The sequence below is a fragment of the Pantherophis guttatus genome, chromosome 3 (assembly GCF_059756535.1).
Source record: "Pantherophis guttatus breed Tessera chromosome 3, ASM5975653v1, whole genome shotgun sequence".
Taxonomy (NCBI): domain Eukaryota; kingdom Metazoa; phylum Chordata; class Lepidosauria; order Squamata; family Colubridae; genus Pantherophis; species Pantherophis guttatus.
In genome coordinates, this window is record NC_142065.1 from 101,679,436 (window position 1) to 101,702,910 (window position 23,475).

The window sequence follows — 23,475 nt, forward strand, 5'->3', positions numbered from 1 at the left end:
TTATAAGCAAATCTCAATTGGTAGCAATAAACTGTAGCTTATACACTGGACCCAAAGCCAGTTCAGTCTTTAAAGATTAGTGCCAAGCCTGGATTGTGCTAGTTTAACCTAAAACATTCCTGATTACTCTAAAACGGGACAGGTATTTTGTGGTTCAGCATGTGGGTATTATGTAAAACATCTGTGCCTGAGAATTGGAAGGATCTCATGAATGTTCTCTTGTACTAAATGAAAGATTGCAACAGGGGATACAAAAAGTATGGGTGGATTAGTTTCAGGGGTGGGTTCTACTTACCTTTACTACCGGTTCGCAACAGGGCCGTGCAGATGCATTCTGATGATGTCAGGGTCGGTGGGTGGAGCCTTCCACTAGTTTTACTACCAGTTCTATAGAACCGGTGCAAACCAGGGGCAACCCACCACTGATTAGTTTGTTAAGTGTGCCTGGGAAGAATTCTGCATGACAGAATTCTGGATGAACAAGTGTGAAGTGACAATGAACAAAAATGGAGATATTGCAGAGCATTTATATATTGGTCAGAGTGTGTTCAGACCAGATTTATTTCTTTAGCAATTGATTGAACAATGTACGGTTATGAGAAAGTAGGTTCATAGTACATTTGTTGATTTGGGGAAAAACCTGTGATGTTTTAATGATGGACTATGGACTGTCTTGTGCAAACATAGTATTGATGATTGCTTGCTGAATGTAATAAGAATGATTTGCAATTAAGTAAAGCATGAAATATGGGTAGCCCTCGAAGAGTATGATATGTATATATCCATTTATTTGGGGAAAGGTTGGAGAAGGGAGCTAAGGCTCTGTTGCATTCCATAAGATGTCACAATATCTTCGACAATATGCATGTTGAAAGATTCTGTGGTAGATATTCAAATTGTGCCTTTGCAGACATAATTTGATGGAAAGAGTTCCTAGAAAATAACAAGCTTTATAACTAGTGACTATTAGGAGGTGAAAGACTGTCTCGGAGTAGGATCCTCTATTGACATTTTATTATGCTTCCATTTTAGTCTAGAATCCAACTCAATCTATATTCCCACCAATATCAATAGACTGCCTTCCTGTTTCTCAAATCAAGTTACCTCTTCCCCATTAGTTTCTCTCTTTCTATTGATTTCATGATGGTCTGGATAGCTAATATGAGCTGCAGTGCCTAGACTCTTGCTTGTAATTGTGAAAACATGGAGCCTTGTGCCAGGAGCATATTGATTACATTCAAGCTGAAAGACTGGTATGATCTGTCCTAGCAGCTTTATGTGGTTAATTTTAGCTAAAAAACAACAACTCCCCAAACCACATTTCTTTCAACATTCACAAATTTCTTAGTTGTTAGCTGTAGAAATTTATACCCATTAGAAAGGGTTTGGCTTTTTGAAATGCACAAAATGTTATCATCTTGGAAGCATGCTGTGTTATTTCATGCCTGTATGCATATGTCAGATACACTTTGAAGTATCTCCATTCCCAAAAGGATTTTTCTTCTAGAGACATCAACAGATATTTATGATCCTGAAATAATTGCTTTGCCACAAAGCATTTTCTAAGCATTTCCCCCAAAGATTTAAATGCTTCATTTATGCAAACCATGCTTACAGCTAGCTTTTTTTTTTTAAAATAATCTTTATTTACATTTTTCGTTAAAAAACATAGAAACAACACATCATAAAAAGATAACACACAAAACAACAAAACAACAATAAACATACATACTTCCTTGCTTCTTTGCAGTACCTTAATACATAAATGTTTGGTACTGTATCTCTACATTATAATCCGGGGAAGACAAAACAACTTACATGCCTTAATATATCAATTAGGTTTGTCCGACCTCACTTATCTTATATAGGATAGGTTTCTCAACAGATATCATTCCTCCTCTAAAATGGGATTTACTTTCCTTTTTTCTAGCCATTTATAAAATTTATCCCATACCAAACCTCCCTGTAACAGCTTTTTCTATTTCAGATAGATGTTTTTCTTTATCAGGTTGTAGGTTTTTTTTAGTTTTGCTAAATTTAGATCTATGGCTACCAAAAAGAGCTTTGGAATTAATAGGGACCGAGGGGGGGGGTGTTTAAAGAAATGTGACAAAAAGATAAAAAAGTTCAAAGTGAGCTTGTTATATTTCAAAAGTGTCTAAACTACAGAAGAAGCAACAGCATAGAAATGAAAGAAGACAGCATTATTCTGAGAAGTCTCTTTGATAACCAAGGATGGAAAAAATAAAGAATGATATATTCATGACTGAGATGGCAAGTGTGAATGAAGACAAATTATTTACTGACTAGATTAGCCAGTTTGGTTTAGTGGTTCAGGCACCAAGGCTAGAAAGCATATTTCTATATAGAAAAACAAACCCTGAGAAGTTGGTAGGACAAAGAATATCAGGTAAAATGTAAGGAAGCTCATATACAGGGGATTTAACCATCTGATTTGTAGAGTGGTTGGTACCTTCTCTGCAGCAAAGGCTCTAGCTTTACTAGACAGAATCCAGTTACCTGTGCCTTTGAAGATCAGGAATTGTAGAGGAGTGGATGTGTGTAAACCTTACCAAACAGATTGGCATAGTACTACAGTATCCTAAATGGGCAACCCTATCCATCACCTGTTTTTCTGATTTGTTTGAAGCCACTCACTCTACTTTCCTGCAGATTAGGTGCTGTCTGATGAGGCACAATGGATCACACCCTGCTTTTCACATGATAAAAGTGGCCCCAGTGGGAAATACTATCGGATTTAGTCAATGCAATAAGAAATATTTTGGTTGCATGAACCAAATTAATGGACAAATTAATGACATGAGTAATATTTAAAAATACTCAGCTGTGAGAAGAAAAATTGAAAAACATTGGGATAAAGGAAAATTATAAAATCTTGGTCTTACAAACCACCATCATAGTATTAATGTTAATTGACAGATCCTGAGGCACAACCAACAGCCAATAGGAATCCAAAGAAGTGGTGACCAATGAAATTTGAGGTCACATCAGAAGCATCTCATAGAATATGCTGCAGTATATGTTACTATGGAGAAAATGACCTTAATGTTTAGCTTCTGTCCTATGAAGGAGAGATAAGTCATTCTGTACATTGAAATCTTTTAGCTGATAGGAACATTTTCCTCCTTTAGAACTACAGGACTTTCCTTAATTTTCTTAATGTTTCTCTGCAGTTTTGGCACTTTCATCTTAATCTGAAAGCTATCTCAGAATTTTAAGCCTTCTCTGGGATATGACCTTTTCTTTTACAGTTAACAGAATAATCCCATATGTTTATACTAAGGCCAGCAAGGGTTTGGATTTAGTATTTTGTGTGTGTGTCTGATTTAAATTAAATGTCTTTTGTCATTGATTATGTTTCATTTTATTTTTTATTTTCTATTTTTTAATGATAAATCATTCATTTACATTGCATTAATCATTTGATTAATCATTATATTCCACTGTAACTGATTAATTCATTGTGAAATATATGGAACATTTTGCATAATAATTTCACTTTTTTCTATGATAGAAAAATAGACAAGATGGTCTATTATTCCAATACATTTGGAATAATACAAGCTGGTCTGTTATTCCAATACATTTTAAACCTATTTTTTTTCTTTTTAATATCATCTTAATTTAGTGCTGGAACAGTGCAGGATGTAGAAGATCAAAGAACATAATTCTAGCATCCATAATAAATGCTGTGCAAAATAAATGGGCAACTTTTTAATTTTTGCACAACAAGCTGTGCCTCCTATATGCCTTCTTTTATGAAACTCATTATGGTACACAAGCTACACTAACTTGTTCTATGTGGTGACAAGGATGGGATCAAGTATGAATCAAAAATACACAAGACAGGATGAAAGAACCTGAGGTTGAGCAACTAGCCAGAGGCAGCTCCATGTGATCCAATAAACATCCAGGACAGTTCAGTGGTGGGTTCCTCCTGGTTCTGCCCGGTTCCGCCGAGCCAGTAGCGGTAATGATATGACATCACTGAACCGGTTCTGCCGCCCACCCCCTGCCCCCACCCCCCTGCGTTATTCTTACCTTTTATTTGGCCCCACCCCCAATCTATTGCTGCCTCCTGAGTCCCAGCTGATGGCTAGAGGGAAAAAAACTCTTGCTTCAAAGGGCTGCCCTACAGCTGATCAGTGTTAAAAGAAAACAAATGAGTAGACCGGTGCCTGCAAAAATAAATGGGTAGACCAGTGCCTGCAAAAATAAATGGGTAGACCAGTGCCTGCAAAAATACATGAGTAAATCAGTGCCTGCAAAAATAAATGGGTAGATCGGTACAGCTTTGCAAGCAGTTAAAAGCCTGGTAGACCAGTACCTCTGCTAAATCCTAAATAATTGTCACATGACCATCAAGCCACATCCACAAAATAAGCCACGCCCACAGAACCCGTATTAAAAATTTTAGAACCCACCCCTGGGACAGTTACATATAAATACAAAATCCCCCACTCAAATTCTCTATTTGAACCCCATACTATTGCTTACTGATTCTTATTAACAATCATTGATCAAATTCCCCTTTCAGTTTTTTATTTGGGTTTTTAAAAATTATTAGCAGTTCTAATCCCTTACAATTCTAGGCAACGTATAAAATGTATTTATTGTTTTTGTTTAGTGTTTAGCAAACCCGTTAACTACATTTACAATGCATTTTGTTCACTTTGAGGATAGTGGGGATTGATTTTAATGCTGTGACTCAGGGAGTGGGCAAGCATAAAGGGCATCCCAAAACAACTTGCTGAAGCTTTATTCAATTTGTGTACTTTTCCGAAGTGTTAATTCACAGTCACTATAAGGAAGTGAATTGTTATGACAGATGAACTGTTTGTGTGATCTGAGGTTATGATGTTCTTATAGCAGCATGACACTAATCAGGGCCATTTCCAGCACAAATGATTCTATACAGTTTGCTGAAAGAAAAAGAATGCACGTTACACATAGGTTTTTACAAACTAGTGCAGGGGTCAGCAACCCACGGCTCTGGAGCCGCATGTGGCTCTTTCATCCCTCTGCTGTGGCTCCCTGTCGCCCATCGGCCCCACAATTGATAGGGCTTTTGGTTAGGACAGGTAGAGGAAAAAGGACGCCGTGCTAGGGAGAGACTCTATGGTGGGGGAACCGGACTTCCGGTCAGCTCCAGAATTGAATGGGGGGCTTCCGGTTAGGACCTTTGTGGCTCTTTGAGTGTTTAAGGTTGCCGATCCCTGAACTAATGCAAAAAAATCAAATAGTTATGTGTATGTCATCACTACACACAATACAACAAATAAATCAACGTAGTTTGTGTTTAAGTAAATATATACAGGAATAAAACACCAACCAGACTAGTCAATATGTAAAGAAAGAGGAGGTAGAGAATATTCAGACTAACCTATGATAATAAGTTTAGGATAGTAGTATTGGCTTCTGAAAAGAGAATTATAACGTCTTGCTATGATCAATCCCAAAGGATTGATTTTGTCTAAAGCATAATTGACTGACAAAATAGAAAATGTAGGATAGCTTTGGAATTCAAAAGCCTAGCAAGATACAAGGCAAGAAAGCATATAACAGTATAATCTTATCTGATGTTTTGATGTCCCTATCCTTGCAAATAATCACTGTGAATTTTTACAGCTAATATATAGTATTATAGTTTTGCTTGTTCACTTGATTGCAATCTACTTTGGTTTCTATCTTGAAGGAAAAACTATATTTCAATCTCAATTAATATTAATAAACCACACATACTGCTTGAGGTAAGGAAGCTGTACCATACACTTTGGGTGTACTTCCATCATCTCCTCAATGTTTTTTCTACTATATTACCCAATCCCTCTTCTCAGCTACTGCTGGGTTGTACAGTTTTAGCTACAAACTTTTTTTTTTTTTAAGTCAGGCACAATTTGTTTCTTAATCATCATTTCTGGCATTTCTTAATCATCTTTTTGGTTTCCTGGTACAGCAGTTTCTTTCTTTGGCCAAAGAGCTTGATAATGATAATGTCATGATCTATTATTATCATTATTAGCTTGATAATGTTCCTCACATTCTGGACATAAATTGTTTCAACTTCTTCTCTCAAGATGACGCTATAGGGCCGTGATGGCGAACCTATGGCACGCATGCCACAGGTGGCACACGGAGCCATATCAGTGGGCACACAAGCATTGTCCTAACTCAGCTCCAGCTGATTTTCGAGCCTTCCGGGCCCACTGGAAGTCGGGAAACAGGCTGTTTCCGGCCTCCGCAGGGGGGGAGGCCATTTTCACCCTCCCCAGGCTCCTAGAAAGCCTCTGGACCCTGGGGAGGGTGAAAAACAGGCCTACCGTTCCATCGCGTGCCAAAAGCGGGGGGAGCGCAGGGTGGTGGTGTCGCACACATGCACAGGGGGACAGGGCACATTGAATTATGGGTGTGGGCACACGCGCATGCGACCCCCCTCACACACTCCCCCTGCTTTGGGCACGTGACGGCAAAAAGGTTAGCCATCACTGCTACAGGGCATTGCACACCAAAACAACTAAATACAAGGACAGTTTTCCCCTCCATGCCATCACTCTGCTAAACAACTAATTCCCACAACACTGTCAAACTACTTAACAGGGCCATATTACTATTCTTCTTCTCATCTTTCCTATTATACTATTATTTCCTTCTCTTGTGACTATAACTTCATTGCTTGTATCTTACAATTTATAATAATTGTTTTATTTAGTATCCTAATATGATTTATGTTGATTGCTTATTTAGTGTCCTATGACTATTACTAAGTCTTGTATCTTATGATTTATGATGAATGCATTTTATGATGATTATGATCACGATTTATCACTTGTTACTTATATGTACACTGAGAGCTTATGCACCAGAGACAAATTTCTTGTGTGTTCAATCACACTTGGCCAATAAAGAATTCTGTTCTGTTCTGTTCTGTTCTGTTCTGTTCTGTTCTGTTCTATTCTATTCTAGACACAAAGGCTACATGCCTAGCACACAGACTAGTATAACGTGCTGTTGTACATGTGTTCAGAAAAATGTAAGCATTATTATTATAATTTAAATAAGAGGCAGTATGTTTTAGCTTTTTGGAGAAGATCATGATTAACTGATCTGCTCAGTCTACTCCTCAAGGATTCCTTCATAAATCTGAGGCTCCTGTTCTTTCTCTTTTTTTCATTCTAAAATGGACTTGAAGGAGAATGACATTGAAAAATGAGAAACATTTTCTGTAAAAATATAGCCACCACACTCTGGACTTGCTTGGATCCTGATACAATCCGGAACCTATTTGTAGGCTTATCTGTTGTGCCTGAAAATAAAGTTCTGCTAGCCTGGCCTTTCTGCAGCTTGAGTTTGATGATTTTTCATAAGGAATTTAACCATAACCTTTTCTGTCTGTTTAAAGTTAATAGCTTTCCAAATATCAAGAACCGCTGAGATGCAATACAAAGGGATAAATGTACCCTGAGTTCCGTTTCTTCCTCCTTGTTGTGATTAGCATTTTATGACATTGATCTGTTCAGCTTTTGGCTGCATGAAAGCTTTCCAGTGAATTTCCAAAACTAAAACCAAAACTACCTCAGCCTTTTCAGAAAGCGAAAGGGATTTTGCTGATTTGGAATGAGAGCCATTAACAGGAAATATATCTTTAATTTACTGGTATCAGGAATGAAAAGCTCTCAGACTGAAAACAAAAATGAAAATGCAATAAAAAGAAAAAGCCAGCAGCATCTTGCATTAGCATTTTAAATTACTTTTATGATACAATAAATTCTTGTTTAAATAAAATAATGGGTATTAAAGAGAGATCTGCATTCCAAATTATTATATTCCCTTATGGATTATGGATAATCAACTAGAAGCCAGAAATATTCTGTACATATGCACGTGTATTATGTTTGTATGTATGCCTCTAGAAATCAGGTGGTGTAGACATTAAATAAATAATAACTACTGTGACAGTGATGGGGGAAGATTACAAGAATGACAGTTTTTCATTGGTTCTACATTCTTCCTTTTGCTTCTGAATTTTAGTCTGAAAAAGCATACGGAAACTTTCTGGACTTGGAGAAGGGAAATATCAATCCATTATTGGATCTCTGCCATCTGTGGAAATTAAGTTTTTCAAAGCAATATATAAGCAAAACACTGGACACCAATATTTGGACTACATATATCTTCCTTAAATCTAAATTTAGGTGGTCACTAAAAGTCAACACTGACTTGATGGCACCTAATCAATCAATCAATCAGTTCTGCTATGCTGTTTTATTTGGAGGAGGTATATTTGACAGGGATGAGTAAAGAACGCCAGGAGTGTTTACCAAGAGTATAAACCTGCAGCAGTGTCACACAAGATGCAAAGGTCATCATACTGGCCCAGTGAAAGCAAGCAACTATATTGGACAGAAGTGATATAGTAAGGTGCCAAAGGCTTATGATTAGTAACAACAACAAGGGCATAATTTCATAAATGGCAGTAGAAGTCAGGGGTAAACCACTCCCATATTTTACCAAGGAAATCAAATCGATAGATAAGATAAAATGATTGAAGATATAGTCCCAGATGATCAGCCCCTTTGATCAGATGCTACTGAGGAAGGTCTAAGATATTTCATAGTATTAATAGTGTTCATGAGGTGGCTAGATAAATGCCTTTGGGATGTCTAATTGCTAATGCCACCATCTAAGACACAAAGCTGCAAAGACAAAATTGTAACAGAAGCATGGAATATAAGAAACATGAATATGGGAAAACTTAATATAGTGGAAGATGAAATGAATAAAGTACACATTGACATCAGGGGTGAAATGCTACCAGTTCGGGCTGGTTCACCAGAACCTGTAGTTAAAAATGCTTTAAAAAGTAAAAAAAAAAAAAGTTCCGACGATTGTGCAATGTTCAGCTGATGGTCAGAACTTTTTTTTTAAAAAAAATTTAAGCATTTTTTTACTACCGGTTCAGGTGAATAGATAGTAAAAAAATGCTTTAAAAAAGTTTTTTAAAAGGTTCCCAAGATCGCGCACCACAGCTGATCCCCCCCCCCGCTGTTCTACTTATCTTCCTAAGCCTCCTTTTGGTGCATATTGCGCATGCATGAGTGCAGCGTGCATGTGCGGCCAGTGAACCGGTAGCAAACGAGTTCAGATTTCACCACTGATTGATATCTTAGGTATGAATGAATTGAAATAAATTAGAATTGGACATTTTCATCTAAAAGAACACAGTGCAGGATATACACATATATATGCATGCACAAACAAAACAAAGGAACAGGATTATTTTCTTAATCAGGAAGGCAACTGCAAAGACAGTATTTGGGTATAATGCAATCAAGGGCTGAATAATATCAGTTGGATTTTGCAGACAACCCTTTAATATGACAATTATTCAAGTTTATGCTCTAACATTTGATGAAGAAGAGAAAGAAGACTAACTTAATAGTTCACATTAAATCTGAAATTGACAGAATATTTTTGAGTGTTAACATAGTCTTCAGATAACCAAAAAGATGCCAATGTACAAAGATATTACTAGAAAGAATGCATAGAAATCAAATTGACCATATTATTGGTAAATGGAAATAAAAACACTTAGTTATAGCTGCAAAAGTGTGGCTGGCTATAGAACAGATAATAAATTGCTCATACATCAATTCTAAGTCAAACTAAATGAGAAGAATAAAAGCAACTGGTTTCCATGATATGATTGTGTGCATATGCATCAGGGATCCCTTTAAAGTCCTGAGCTTCATTAAAATGGAATCAGAAGAACATTGGAATGAGATCAAAGACATTGTCAAGGATGAATACGAAAAGAGACTGCTACAGACAAGAAACAGAAGAAACCAAAATGAATGTCAGAACAGTTGATGGAAATTGCCAAGAAAAGCAAAGCCAAAGCCAAGAAAGACAAAGATCTTAGGAAGAAACTTAACAAAGTATTTCAGAGATCTACTATTTTTTTCAAAAAAATCCCAGTATTATAATGACATCTGTACAATACTAGAAATGGAGATTAAATAAAGTTAGATTCATCACTCCAGTGAGTAGCTACAGAACTGTGGGGAGTAATCAAAAGAGAGTCAGCAAAGGTTGTAACTAACTATGTCCATAGATCTGGAGAATGAAGAATGAAGTGCAGATTGGAAGAGATCAGATAAATGCCAAAGATAAATGAGTAGTAAAAGTAACTGGACCTAATAGTTTACCAACCTCTTATTATAAACATTTGAAGATTAATTATTACAAATGCTACAAAAAATTATGAACTCTATTCTATAGACTGAAAAGATACTAGATGGTTGGATGGATGCTAATATAGCATTAATATCTAAAGAAGGTCAAGACTTTATTAAAAAGAATTACCACTTGATACAGAATAATGATTAAAAGTTATTTATGATGAGTTTAGCCAAGAGAGTGACAACAGGATTTTATTCATGAAAATCAGTGCAGGTTTTTATCTAAAAAGAAGCTGAGGGACAATATTAGAAATGTATTGGATATTTTGGAATACTATAGAACAACACAATAAAAAACAAGCTGCATTGATTTTTTTTTTTAATGCAGAAAAGGTTTTTGAGAATCTGAACTGGACTTACTTGTTTAAAATTTTGGAGGACATGGATTTTGGTGAGATTGATTTATACTTCAAAATAGGCACAGATAGTTGTGAATGGAGACGTAATAAAACCTTGTGAAATATAGAAGGGAACAAGACAAGGATGTGCCTAATCACTATTGCTATTTATTTTAGCTTTGGAAGTATTGAATCGAGGAATAAGACAAAATTAAAGAATTGATATTCTATGGAAGCAAAAGTTGGATTTTGGAGGAGAAGAAAAAGATTGGAAAAAGTATCAATGCTTTTGAACTTTCATGCTGAAGCAAACTCCTGAGAATACTGTGAATATATAAGAAAACAAACAGATGGATCATAGAACAAATCAATCCAGAGTTCTCACTTGAGACATAATGTCCAGCCTCAAAGTATCATATTTTAGACACATTTTGCAAAGACCCAGTTTTTTTGAGAAGTCTATAATAGCGGGAAAGTCAGAAGTAAAGAGAAAAAGAAGGCAACCAACAGCAAGGTGGATGGACTCAATTATAGCAAATATGAATACCCTCTTGGGAGAACTGAATGGCGGGGCTAGGAACAGATAATCATGAGGAGGGTCTGCTTATGTCGTCCTTATGAGTCAGCAGCAACCTGATGGCACATAATCAAAACACATCAATCACACATGCACATATATCAAACTCTCAATAGGAGACAATAGCCAGTTAACCTTACCTGGGCTACCTTACTTTGCAGAAACCAAGCAAAAGTAAGCCTGGTTAATTCTGACAAAGGAAAGCTCCAGAGAAGCCTACATATCCTCTAGCACAGACTAAAAGGAGATCATAGTAGTTGCAGATTATTAAATTTAGAATTGAAATAACCAGTGAGTTAGTGAAGCTGAACTCATCAGATCAGTAGATAAGTACAATGAGAAAAGACATTGATGGTGGCATATCAGTGTATTTGATATACTTTAACAGCAGAATCATATTAAGATCTTTTCTCTTACTGGGGCTTGTTTTCCTTTGTCATCTTACCTTGCTTGTGTGTGGTCTCTTGAGCCTCTATTTGCTCTTTTAAGATGAGATGCTGCAAGGTACAAAATGCAGCACTACGCCTGTGATTTATCCTCATCCTCACTGGAGTTGGCATTATGGATGCTGTATATAATACCAAGATTTAAATTGCTCCTTCCTTCCTTCCTTCCTCCCTCCCTCCCTCCCTTCCCCCTTCCCTCCTCCTCCTTTTCTTCCTCCTTTCCTTCCTTCCCTCCCTCTCTCCCTTCCCTCTCTTCCCTCTCTTCCTTCCCTCCCTCCCTCCTTCCTTCCTCTCTCCCTCCCTAGAGAGAATGTAGCACTACATGGATTTGACAGGAAAGTTGCAGGATTGAGGTTGTAAGACTGTAAGCATTAGCAATGGCTCCTCCCCCCCCCATTATACTTTATATTCAAATAAGAGGATAAAAATGGGAAATATAATCTACTTTAGTGAGTGTGAAGACAAGACCAGCATGTATTGTAAATCATTATCCTGAATTATCTGCACCAGAATATAGGAGCTTGTCTTCTTTGAATTGTCTTTTAAGCTTCCAGTCTGGCTTGAACATAAGTACGTATTCGTCTTTTTTTTTTTTTCCGGGCAAAACAAATTAAGTACCACTAATGATTCCAATATCCTAGGGGGCAAAAACGAGTTTATTTCACCATCTGCCTGAAGAGCGGAGGCGCCCTGGAGGTGCCCCAGAGTTAAGTAAACTCCGCCTGGCGCTGAAGGCGTTAAAACTGGGCGGCGGGGCGGGGAGGGGGAGGGAGAGAATGACGCTGCTTGCGTCTGGGAGCTCTTCGCCTCCCCTGCCTCTGCAGACACATTGACACACACACAAAAAGAAGAGGAGAGGCCGGGCGAGCGGGATTCCGAGGGAGCGCCAAACCAAGCAGACGCCACCATGACCGAAACCACCAAAACCCATGTTATCTTGCTGGCCTGCGGCAGCTTCAACCCCATCACCAAAGGCCACATTCAGATGTTTGGTGAGTCCCCGCCCTGGGCTCAGCCCGATCCGATCGGATCTCGCTCGGTGTTTTCTGACTGGTGCGCTTGAACGGGGTGGCTCGGGGTCCCCGGGGGGCGGGGGGGGGACGGCGACCCCCCGGGACGCTTCCTCTGGGAGGGGGTCCTGAAACGGCAGCGAGGCTGCGGAGACTTCAGAGGGAGCGAGGGCAGAGATCGTCCGAGAGGTTTTGCGCGGCGTTTGCTGTTGCTCTCCCGCGGTGAGGGGAGGGGCGGCGGCTCCTATTGATGGAAATAAAAGCGGGGGTGGGGGCTGTTTGGAGAACACTTAGGAGCGGCGTCAGAGGAGGGCGGGAGGGGGATGAGGAGAACTGAGGGTCTTTAATACCACCCCAGGATGGGCGCGAGGCAGGGCAGGGACTGGGCTGGGCGGGGGGTGGGGTGCTCTCCAAAGGGGTCCAAAGCGGGTAGCTAGAGAGAGGATTGGATGAGGGGCGGGGATGCCAGATGGATCTAGGCAGAAAAACCGAGGAGTAGCCTTGTCCAGTAGCCAAGGGAGGGTGGGTGGTTGTTCAGGGAGTCCTTCTCCTTGGGAAAATGTCAGCCTTGCTACCTTCCCACCTGCTCTGACGCAGAAATGGACAGTGGAGGGGGAGGAGGCAAGAACTGGACCACTTCAATTCCCCCTCACCCCCACCCCGCCACTATGGCGTAAGCGGGGGCAAAGCCCCTATTTACTGTAACGTGCATTTCACCCAGAAGCTCTGGTTTGCTCCTCTGGGTGCACTTTGCTGGGAGTTTTAATCTTAACACTGCACTTGGAAAAGCCTGAATGTATGAATCCTTAGATATGAAAAGCAGGGTTTGTTGGCATTCCTAGTTTCCTTTCTTTCAGATGTCTGTGCTGGACCTCTACAATGTGTCTGTTATATGGGAAATGGCTGTAAACACAATTGTGTACTTTATCATAGGGAGTAATATATTGTACTGGTTATGGGAGGGAGAGAGAACGGAGAATCAGAGGAGCATTTTGCAGCTCAGAGATGTGAAGGAAAGAGATGAGGAAATATTTTCTATATTGCTAGTAGATCTGGAGGCTAGCAATACTTTTAAGACACAATCTCAGAAAAAAAAAATTCAATGTATTGTTTACTTTGGATGGAGTTGCCAAATATAACTGTCATTAAAATTGCATTTTTAGCTACATACTTGGATTTTGGGTCTCAGTCCTATAAGCTTATTGGCCATACATGCTAGTGTATGTGCAATTTGAAAGTAAAGAATGAAAAAGTACTGGTTCAAGGCATCACTCATTTTCTTCACTCGTTTTCCCCCTTAATATATATTTGTGTGTGTGATGGCAGTGGAACTAATCCATACTAGTGAACTGGAGTACCAAACCCCATGTGATTTGTGACTATCCTTCAAGGTCTATTCTATATAAGATAATGGATTATAATGGCCGTTAATATGCTTTGGCAGAATAGTTAAGGTGGTTTGCTGTCCGCAGCTCCAAGTGCTGAAATGGCTTCATGGGAAGAATAGTAAACTGTAGTCCTCTCCTACCAATATCAGGGAGTTTAGAGATTGACATTTTGATGAGCTAGCCATAGGTATAATGATTGAAAACAAATGTCCAAGTGCACTTAGTTCATAAGATAATTATCTATTGTACATCACTGAAAAGTGTGTACGTGTCTCCTCTCAATAACATTTGCAAAGACAATTTAGTAAAGAAATTGTGCAGCTCTAACCCAGCACAGGGTGTTTTAACACTCAGGAAAAGCTATTCATATCCTTTCCCTCCATTTTCACTTTGGAGGTAAATATTATTTTCAGAAAACTGCATTTTAGACTCTAATTTAAGTGGAACTTTTAATAGAAGATGACATTCTCAACCAAATCATGGGAAAGAGTACTTTGAAAATAATGCATATACTGTGTATGTTAAAAACTATTTTTGTATCAACATTGTAAGATTATCCTACTTCTTTATGTACGAGGGATGCTATTTTGTAATATGTTTTGTAATATATTTACAACTTTAGGAGGAGGAATAGGAATGTTTTGATTTCATAAACCAATATATGCTAATTGTGCTCTGCAGTTAAAATAGATTTTCATGAGTCTAGTGATATATGTGTTGAGTGGACAATAGAGTATAATCAGAACTAAAAATCCGTCTCTTTCCCCTATATTCTTCCAGAAGCCTGCTGAGCTTGTAGATACTTCTATTTCCATTTTTCCTCATTTAATGCAACGTTTCATAAAGGATTTCACATCTGCATGCTCTGTCTCTCTCTCTCCCCCCCTCTTTAAAGAGCATGTGGTATTATTGTGATGTCAATATTAGCATACAAGAAAAGAAAGGAAGCCAATATTCCTTCTGAATAATCCTTTGATTTTCCACTTGTCAGCAAAGTGGGGGGAAGTCTGGTCCATATTTACCACACAATTATTTCTATGTAGTCCTGAGCCCCAAATTCTTGTAAATCCTTGTCTGCTCATTTGCCAATGTAATCTACAGTACTATCCACAATTCAGTTTTGTCTTACTGGTATGAGCAATTAGTTGCTCATGGTAGAAAATAGTTGTCATATAATTCAAGAATCTCTAGAATTGTCCTTGAGGACCAGAATAGAATAGAATAGAATAGAATAGAATAGAATAGAATAGAATAGAATAGAAGAGAAGAGAAGAGAAGAGAAGAGAAGAGAAGAGAAGAGAACAGAACAGAACAGAACAGAACAGAAGAGAAGAGAAGAGAATTTTATTGGCCAAGTGTGATTGAACACACAAGGAATTTGTCTTGGTGCATATGCTCTCAGTGTATATAAAAGAAAAGATACATTCGTCAAGAATCTTAAGGTACAACACTTAATAATAGTCATAGAGTACAAATAAGCAATCAAATGATATTAGGAAACAGTCAGTATAAATCATAAGAATACAAGCAACAAAGTTAAAGTCATACAGTCATTAGTGGAAGGAGATGGTGATAGGAATGATGAGAAGATTAATAGTAGTGCAGACTTAGTTTAACAGTATTGAGGGAATTGTTTGTTTAGCAGAGTGATGTAATAAGAGTAATAATGGAAGTGGAGAACCAGCGAAACAAAGTGTTTAAAGAAACAGGCATCTATTTTATTTATTTATTTATTTATTTATTTATTTATTTATTTATTTATTTATTTATTTATTCAATTTGTATCCCACCCTTCTCCTAGTGGATTCAGGGCGGTGCACAGTCAGAACTAAAACACATATCAATACAAAATTTAAAATTATTAAAAGAATTAAATAACTGTGGCCCAAAAATTTAAAACATTAAAAACTAAAACCCATTTGACAATTTAAAAGCTAAAAATAATAATAATAATATCATCTTCGAAATCATCCCAGGTGAAATCTAGCCTGCCTGCCTGCCTGCCTCCCTCCCTCCCTCCCTTCCTTCCTTCCTTTCTTGGGAGAGTGTAATTGAAAGTGGCTTTAGCATGAATGTTGTCTTTTTAATTACATATAATTTGATTGGTGATATTATTATTTTGTTCAAAGTAATTAGCATCCTTTCAGATACCAGTCATCATATACATCTTAAGACAGAAATTAATTATAATGTCTTGTAAGATGTGGTGGGCATTTATTTCACTGTAAAATTTAGATTTTTCAGCTACCCAAACAGACATTTGTTCCTATGAAACTTTCTCCCTTCCTTCCTTGTCCTTTTTGTTTCCATATCAGAGTATGATTTGAGGTATGGAGTTTGAGACAATGTTCATGGATATAAAAGTTTTATGTATGACATTATGTAAGTCAAGCAGAATACAAATTTAATAAATTATTATTATCAGTAGCAGTGTATGGTAACTATGACAATAGTTTTGATGATTGTATTGACATACGCATTTGTGAATCTGCCTGTAATTATTGGAACTGCTGTTTGAATTAACATACACAACTGACATTGGTACTATTCATACTGTGCTTTCATTCCATCAATTATAATGATTTCTGTAGTTGAAGAAAAATGTCTTAAGTTGTTGCATTATGTACTAGAATAAAGCATGAAACATTTTCTTTGGAACAGTTTCACCCAGAGGCAAGAATAACCCCTGTTCTCTTAAAGGCTAGTCAAAATCTAGTTATTTTGGAAGGTTAGAATGTATTGTCCTGAATGAGATGCAGTACCATGAATGTTGTATTTTAAGGTGAGATAATTATAGTAGGACACATACATTTTGTCACTGTTCATTGTTTTATTTGTAATTATGTGTATTTATTGAGTTATAAACTATTTAGATTTGATTACGGTTATATAAAAGTCTAATAAATAATAGGAAGATTATGTATAATGAATTAGGTAATTAATCTCTCTAGCCTACTCTTGTAGGCTATAGTATAGTTCTGATTAGAGTGAACAAAGTCTCTAATAAAGGTCTGATCCAGTGCAATGATTTAAAAGGCAAGGATCCCATACACAGAACTAGGATCTTTTGTTGCAAAGTCTATATACAAAATATGACTTTGAGGCCTTTGCCAAAAGTAGTCCTGAGTCATGATTTCATTGAAAAAAAAAAGAGTTTTTGCTTGAAATGTGATGTGATTCTAGTCTGGTGTGATTCATTTACATCTGCATATCCTTGCTAGATGTTGAAGTCATTGAGTAATGAGCAAGCAAATGTAAAACAGTTGAAATATGGAATTATTCCAATTATAGTTCTAGTATAATGCAATTTTTCCTTTGATAAGCATGCATAGCTGAACTAGCCAAATTGGACTCATTATTCTGAAATGCCAATTAAATTATTTTGCTATACTGTGCCTTTTTTCTAATCCACACTGATAGAAATAATTAATTTTAAAATGATCTATTATTAGCTGAGTTCTCATGTGTACATATTCCATACCCTTTTCCAACCAGTTACAATTCAAGTAATTGTTTTAATAACTATAAACTGAGCTTTCCACCAACAGGAAGGATGAGCTGATGTCACACCAAACTCCTTTAAATATCTGTCTCTATTTTGAGTAGAGTTCTGACTTGTTTCAGTTATGAAGCACAATTCCTACTGACTTCATCAACAGTAATAACCTTTCTAGGTATAGAAATTAAATGACCAAGAGCTTACCTCATACAAAAAGAAAAAGAATAACCTTCCAGAACATAACCAAAACCATGTTTAACATGCAAAGCATGTGCATTACTTATTATTCACTGGACTTTTCTTTCTTGTGATTTGTGAAGACTCTCTTTCTCTGCCTCTGTTTAAAAATTCTAGCTAATTCCAAATGAGGAACAGGTTTTCTCAGAATTGAACTCCAATTATGTCCCAAGAGATAATAATGTTCATGAATATTCCTAGAATTCTTTTTCCTGACAATCTCTTATGTTTATAGGCACAAAGTTGTGTCTGTACCATTATTTGAGGGGCGGGGAAGACTGCATGAAGGGACACACCAGAAATGCAGTTGCACAACTCAAAAGGATTTGAAAACTATTTTCTACTCAGAAAAGCATGATCAAAAGCGATCGGGGGAAAGAACTGTCTGACCAGCAAGGTATGAAGAACAGATAGCAAGAATATAGAGAATAGCTGTATGGCAGCAACAAAGAGACTCAGCCCCCCTCTCTCCCCGCAAGAAGAAAGTGTGTGGGCAATGAGTCAACTGCCAAACAACAAAATCCCAGGTGTTGCTATCTCTATAGAATTGCTGAGGCCTGTACACCCATAATCACCACAGCCTTGTGCCAGAAAATCTGGGGAATGAATAATGGCCACAGGATCAGAAACAATCAGTATTCGTTCCATTGTCAAAAAGGGGTGACTCCAAGGATTGCTCCAATTACCACACAATTGCTCTCATCCCTCACGCTAGCAAGATTCCCCTTAAGATCATACAACAACTTCTGATGCTGACCATTGAAAGACCAGGTGTTCAAACTGGCTTCAGAAGGGTTCATGACAGTTGTGACTATACTGCAAATCTATGCTGGATTATGGAAAAATCTCAAAAACATTAAAAGAATATCTATACCTGCTTTACTGACTACATGAGAGCCTGTGATTGTGCTGATCATGATCAGCTGTGAAGAGTCTTAGAAGGCCTGGGATTACTCACACATCTGGTCAAGTTGCTGCAATCATTGTACACAAATTGGGAAGCCACTGCTTGAACACCATATGGAGACACTGACTGGTTCAAGATAGAGAAAGGAGTGTGGTAAAGCTACATTCGTTCAGATTTCTTATTCAATCTGTATGCTGAAGTGATTACGAGTAAGCTGGATCCTGAAGAATTTTTTAAAAAGGAGAAAAATTGAAGGGAGGAACATCTACAATCTTCATTATGCTGATGATACAGCTCTCTTCTCAGAAACTAAAGAAAATCTGAAACATGTGATAATAATAATAATAATAATAATAATAATAATAATAATAATAATAATAATAATTTTATTTCTATACCGCCCTTCTCCCGAAGGACTCAGGGTGGTGTACAGCCTATTTAAAAACACAGAACAAAACAACAATTAAAATTTAAAATCATTAAATAATTAGGCTCCAATTAAAATCCCAGAAATTTAAAATACCCCAATTTAAAATCGTTATGTTAATAGCCCGGCCTGGCGGAACAACAGGGTCTTCAGTGCGCAGCAAAACACCCGGAGATCGGAGATCTTACATATTTCCGGGGGCAGTTCATTCCACAGGGCTGGGGCTCCCAAAGAGAAGGCCCTCCCCCTGGGTGTTGCCAGCCGACATAACTTGGCCGATGGCACCCTGAGGAGACCCTCTCTGTGGGAGCGGACTGGTCGGTGGGAGGCTATTGGTGGCAGAAGTCGGTCTCAAAGGTACCCGGGTCCTATGCCATGGAGCGCTTTAAAGGTGGTAACCAATACCTTGAATCGCACCCGGAAGACCACTGGGAGCCAGTGCAGCTCGCGCAGGAGGGGTGTCACGTGGGCGCAACGAGTTGCACCCATAACCACCTGCGCGGCCACATTCTGGACCAGTTGGAGCCTCCGAGTGCTCTCCAAGGGGAGCCCCATGTAGAGAGCATTACAATAGTCCAACCGGGAGGTGACAAGGGCGTGAGTGACCGTGCGCAGGGCGTCCCGATCCAGAAAGGGCTGCAACTGGCGAATCAGGCGAACCTGATAAAAGGCCCCCCTGGCCACGGCCGTCATATGCTCTTCTAAAGACAGCCGTGCGTCCAGGAGGACACCCAGATTGCGAGCCCTCTCTGTGGGGGGCAAAGATTCACCCCCAATAGTCAGCGATGGCACCTGCTGACTATATCGGGGCGCCAGAAGCCACAGCCACTCGGTCTTGGAGGGGTTGAGTCTGAGCCTGTTCCTCCCCATCCAGGCCCGCACGGCCTCCAGGCAGCGGGACATCACATCAAGGGCATCGTTGGGGAGGTCTGGGGTGGAGATGTACAGCTGAGTATCATCAGCGTACAGATGACACTTCACCCCAAAACCACGGATGATCTCACCCAGCGGCTTCACATAAATGTTGAACAGGAGGGGCGAGAGGACCGACCCTTGCGGCACTCCCCATGCGAGATGCCTCGAGGTCGACCTCTGTCCCCCTGCCAACACAAACTGCGAGCGGTCGGAGAGGAAGGAGGAGAACCACCGCAGAACGGTGCCCCCTATTCCTAACCCCCTCAATCGCTGCAGCATGATACCATGGTCGATGGTATCAAAAGCCGCTGAGAGGTCTAATAGGGCTAGAACAGAGGAGCAACCCCTGTCCCGAGCCCTCCAGAGATCATCCACCAACGCGACCGATGCCATTTCTGTGCTGTACCCCTGCCTGAAGCCCGACTGGTACGGGTCCAGATAGATAGCTTCATCCAGGTGCCAGGGAAGTTGTCGTGCCACCATGCTCTCAACAACCTTCGCCACAAAACGGAGGTTGGAGACTGGACGATAGTTGGCTAATTCAGCCAGGTCCAGGGAAGGCTTCTTGAGGAGGGGCCTCACTACCGCCTCTTTCAAGGTGGCAGGAGAGGCACCCCCACTCAGAGAAGCACTTATAATCCCCTGGAGCCAGTCTCGTGTAACCTCCCGGGAGGCCAGCACCAACCAGGAGGGACACGGGTCCAATAAACACGTGGCGGCACTAATCTTACCCAGAACCCTGTCCACATCCTCGGGAGTCACAGGATCAAACTCCTCCCAGATAACATTCTCAAGACCTGCCCTCGTCTCCTCCCGTGGACTCATCCAGTCGGAGTCCAAGCCATCCCGAATCTGAGCGACTTTATCGTGCAGGAATTGCACAAAATCCTCAGCACGACCCTGCATAAGGATCATAAGGATTAAAGAAGAAAGTGAGAAACTTGGCATTTTCCTGCAAGGAAGGGTAATGTCGTAATGTCAAAATAACAATTGACAGTGAAGAGATTGAATGTGTGCAAGAATTCACTTTCCTAGGATGCAGATTGAACAAAGCGGTGAATAAGGTCCAGAAATAAAGTGTCAAATTGCCCTGGGTTGCACAGCAATGATAAACATGAATCAAATCTGGAAAAGCAAGGACATCAGCCTGGCAACTAAATGCAGATTAGTCTGCGTTATTGTGTTTCCCATAGCTACCTACAGTCCAGCTATCTTGGACCATGAAAAAAATTAAACAAGAGGAAAATCAACTTGTTCAAGCTGTTGTGTTGGAGTAAGCTCCTTGGAAAACAAAGGAGACAAACAAGCAAGTACTGGAGTGTATAAAATCAGATGTATCACTGGAAGGCAAAAAAAAATCACAAAATTCTACCTTACTTTTTTTGGCCATTTAATGCGCTCAAACTCACTGGAAAAGGCAGTTATGCTTAGAATGGTCAGCAGTAAAAGGAAATGAGGAGACCATATCCCACAGTGGCTAGACACCATCAAAGCCAATACCAGCCAGAGCACGAAACAACTGAAAGTATCCGTTTTTTAAAAATGGAAAATGTGTGGAGAGCCGGTCCATAGAATCACTGTGAATTGGACATGATTGAACAGATAGCATCATCATCATATGTTATATATCTAATACAATCTTACAAATCTTTTACAAAGATGTGTTCCTTATTGTAAAGAGATATCAGATAGATATAGAGATAATATATTAGATACCCTGCTTCTGTCATGTTAAATGCATTCAGTGTGGGAGCTACCATATTAATGAAAGTGATAAATCTATTTACCATTCTTTAAACAACCTACAAATTGCATAAATTACTTTCTGACGTATTTTCAAACTATAGGACAATTAATGAATTCACTTTCCAATTTGTAAATTTACTAAGCTTTAAAAAGTTTTTTTTAACTAGTCTTCCCATTTCCATGTACCAGTGTGACAGTCCAAACTTACGTTTACTCAGCAGTAATACTCATTAAATTAAGTAGGATGTATTCCTCAGGTAATTGTGCATAGGATTAAAGTCCTGGTAATCTGTGATCTAAAGTGAAAGAAACAGCTTCTTCCAAGGTTTTACTATTACTCACTAAGCCACAAATCTTTTCTTAGAAATCACCAACTCTGACTACTTACAGTACAATCCCGTATTAGGATTATTTTACAAATTGCTAGCATTGAGAAGACCATTAAATTCCACAGTAATTCACATTAGAAGTTTTTCAGTCAGAAACACAGTCCAAAAAAAGGGGGGGGATCTCTCCATTCTGCAAGTGAACTGAATTAAGCAGATTAATGAATAAGTAATTCATTTGTTCTTTCCCTTTACTTTCCTGCTTGAATTAAATAAATGGAAGAAAAGATGTGAATGCCACCAGCAGAACTGCAAGTGGAAGCTTAAAAATGGTATAAATAATTATTACGTTCTTCCCCATGAGTGTTTTTCTGAATTAAAACTAAAGTAGCATTGAGAATTGTACATTACAAATATTATATATGGATGGCAAAATAAATGTAAGTTTTGTTCTTTTTACAATATATCTAAAAATAATACTCTATCAGGTATTATGTTTACCACCTGTAAGATTAGACATTGCAAGAGCTGTTCATGCCTCTTTAAAATGTTACATGTGATTAAATATTTATTCATCAAAGGTTTTTGTCATTCTGCGATATAGTTGCTTCTGGTGAAACTCCATGTTTCTCTGTACCTTCCATACATATATTAAAAATAATGTAAGTGCATGGGTTTTTTTTAAAAAAAATAGGGAACTATACATTGATCAGTGAACAAGAAAATCAAACGGGAGTCTTTTGTGAGAGAATTCAGTCAACTTCAAGCAGTATGAACAGTGAAGGAAACTTTGTTCTGAATTCAACTATACATGCTAGAAATGCAAGGTTGCAGAGAGAGTTTCTACACTGGAACATATCAGAGAAGGTGAGAAGTTGTTCAACAGGATGAGTGAAGAGGGCAGAAAAGGAAGTAAATTCCAAGAACACAAACCGGAAGATAAGTGGAAGCATATGTCCCAGCAAAGAAAGAATATTAGGAGGCATTCAGTGCCACTGGAGTTCAGAAACAGAGTCCCATTTTTGAAGACAATCCTCAGCTACCTGATGAAGCCTTGTCAACCCTAGCTTTTGTGGAGACTGGGTCCTTTGAGTTGAAGGGAAGTGAAACCCTAGTTGGTAATCATTGTACTATTAGTGGAAGGAAGAAACTTGGGGAAGATAAGAAGAGGATAAAATACTTACCTAATTTAAATCAATCAAGGTTTCCAGGGCTATAATGGTATGTAGGAATAACCTTGGGAGACAGGGTGAAGAGACACAGCCAAGAGAATGGTCAAATAAGAGGTAACTTAGCCTGGAGAAAATGGAAGGCACAGATATAGAATAGAGAAGACTTGGCTTGACTGTATAATGAAAAGGATCTGCATGTTCTCCAGATCTATATGAGATTCCAGTGTG

At 38.7% G+C, this 23,475-nt stretch overlaps 1 protein-coding gene across 1 annotated transcript in view; it reads left to right on the forward strand.

Annotated features, from left to right (window-relative positions):
* Positions 1-12,365: 12,365 nt before the first annotated feature.
* NMNAT2 (nicotinamide nucleotide adenylyltransferase 2) overlaps positions 12,366-23,475 on the forward strand; it is an 84,143-nt gene continuing 73,033 nt past the window's right edge. The window contains exon 1 of the mRNA XM_034409643.3: positions 12,366-12,612. Within this exon, the coding sequence (XP_034265534.1) occupies positions 12,528-12,612 (85 nt within the window). The 5' untranslated portion in view covers positions 12,366-12,527. The remainder of the gene's footprint in view (positions 12,613-23,475) is intronic.